The 1491-nt window shown below is 35.9% G+C and overlaps 1 protein-coding gene across 1 annotated transcript in view; it reads right to left on the bottom strand.

Annotated features, from left to right (window-relative positions):
- LOC109537618 (sarcolemmal membrane-associated protein) overlaps window positions 1–1491 on the bottom strand; it is a gene marked incomplete at its 5' end in the record, with an annotated part of 30421 nt that extends 28930 nt beyond the window's left edge. The window contains 2 exon segments of the mRNA XM_048663818.1: window positions 578–1085; window positions 1260–1491. Coding sequence (XP_048519775.1) covers window positions 578–1082 — 505 coding nt within the window.

The raw sequence follows: 1491 nt of genomic DNA, 5'->3' as shown, positions 1-1491 counted from the left end.
TATCACCCAATTGCTGGTGCTTGCTCAAGAATCTATACAAGTAGTTTTCTATTCTAGAGATTCTATACAAGAAGTAGCAATATTTCTATGATTCCATGTCTACTTTCTTACATAAATTGTATATTATATTGTAACTTGTGTCCGGTAATCTTCGTGATCTTCGCCAGTCCTTCAGCGATTCAAAAGAGATATTTACATAATAACATTGACACCATCTTAGATTCGCCAAGTTCGCCAATAGTCCCAATATAAAATTACCAAATAAATATGAAAGTCGCTATACATCTATACTCGACCGATACTTCGCCGAGAATTCACGAAGTACTGTTTATAAATCGTGTCTCTTTCTTGAGAACGATCTCGTACTTGGCCAAACATGAGCTGAGTGTCGTGAGTGAGAGTTTATAAATACGGGCCTAAGTGAATATGTCCAATTGACTTTAGCGAAGTAGGTATATGTTATGCCATTAAGCCCGGGACCGGAAAATCCCACTAGTACTTTAGTTCTATGTTGAATCTTTAACTCCTTTAAATCCTGTAGACTTAATAATTAATAACAATTTTCAAGTGTACTCACCATGAGTTTCTTCGTCCGCAATGCATGGATTTGCTTTGACCATTACACCATCAGGCAAATACAATCTCACGATAGCAATTATGCAACCATGGGTAACTTTTCTATTGCATTCTACTACATCTACACCAAACTGAATAATGTCACCAGAATGAATTTCATAAACTTCTGGGGACAATCTGTTACTATTTACGAATGTTCCATTACTGCTCTTTGTGTCTTGTATATAAAACTTTCCATTATCATACCACAACAATGCATGATGTTTAGATAATATTTTGCAATCAAAAATTGCATTGGTTGAAGTAGGTTTAGCACGTCCCACTGCTCTACTCACTTCAACAGGCTGATCCAAGGATAGTATCCTCTCTTGAAAGTGAAGAGAGTTAGGTCGACAAATAAGGACTGCTTGTGCTCCCATGTTTTCATTATTTTCCAGAACTACATCTTTATTAGCGGGCACATGAGGAGACACATTTTTAACCCAACTCTCACTGACTACAACCATTGCCTATAAAATAGTAAATACTTAATTAGTGAATCATTCTTATCCTTTAAATTAGTTTGATGAAATGAACTGAAACAAGTTGACCTTTCTAATACTACATATTGTCAAGCATCGTTGTTGTGTACAGAGTAAACAATGAAATATAAAATAATGGAAAGCCATACTGGCAATACGAACCTGAAAGCTTCAACAACAATGTGAACTAGAATGCAATGAAACACACAAACATAAGACTGGTGGATTAGAGAGTTCTAAGTATAAATGTAACACATTGGTGAAAAGGCATCCAATTCCTTGCCTTGAACAGCAAATGCTTCAATGGGTTTCGTGCCACTCGATTCTTCGGATGTTTATTTATTCGCCATATTATGGTTTTTGCTTGAAATGCCTTGAAACTATTTACGTACGG

The sequence above is a fragment of the Dendroctonus ponderosae genome, unplaced genomic scaffold (genome assembly GCF_020466585.1).
Source record: "Dendroctonus ponderosae isolate FM_Combo_2020 unplaced genomic scaffold, Dpon_F_20191213v2 Dpon_F_20191213_2, whole genome shotgun sequence".
Taxonomy (NCBI): Eukaryota; Metazoa; Arthropoda; class Insecta; order Coleoptera; family Curculionidae; genus Dendroctonus; species Dendroctonus ponderosae.
This window is presented reverse-complemented; position numbering and strand designations above follow the sequence as displayed.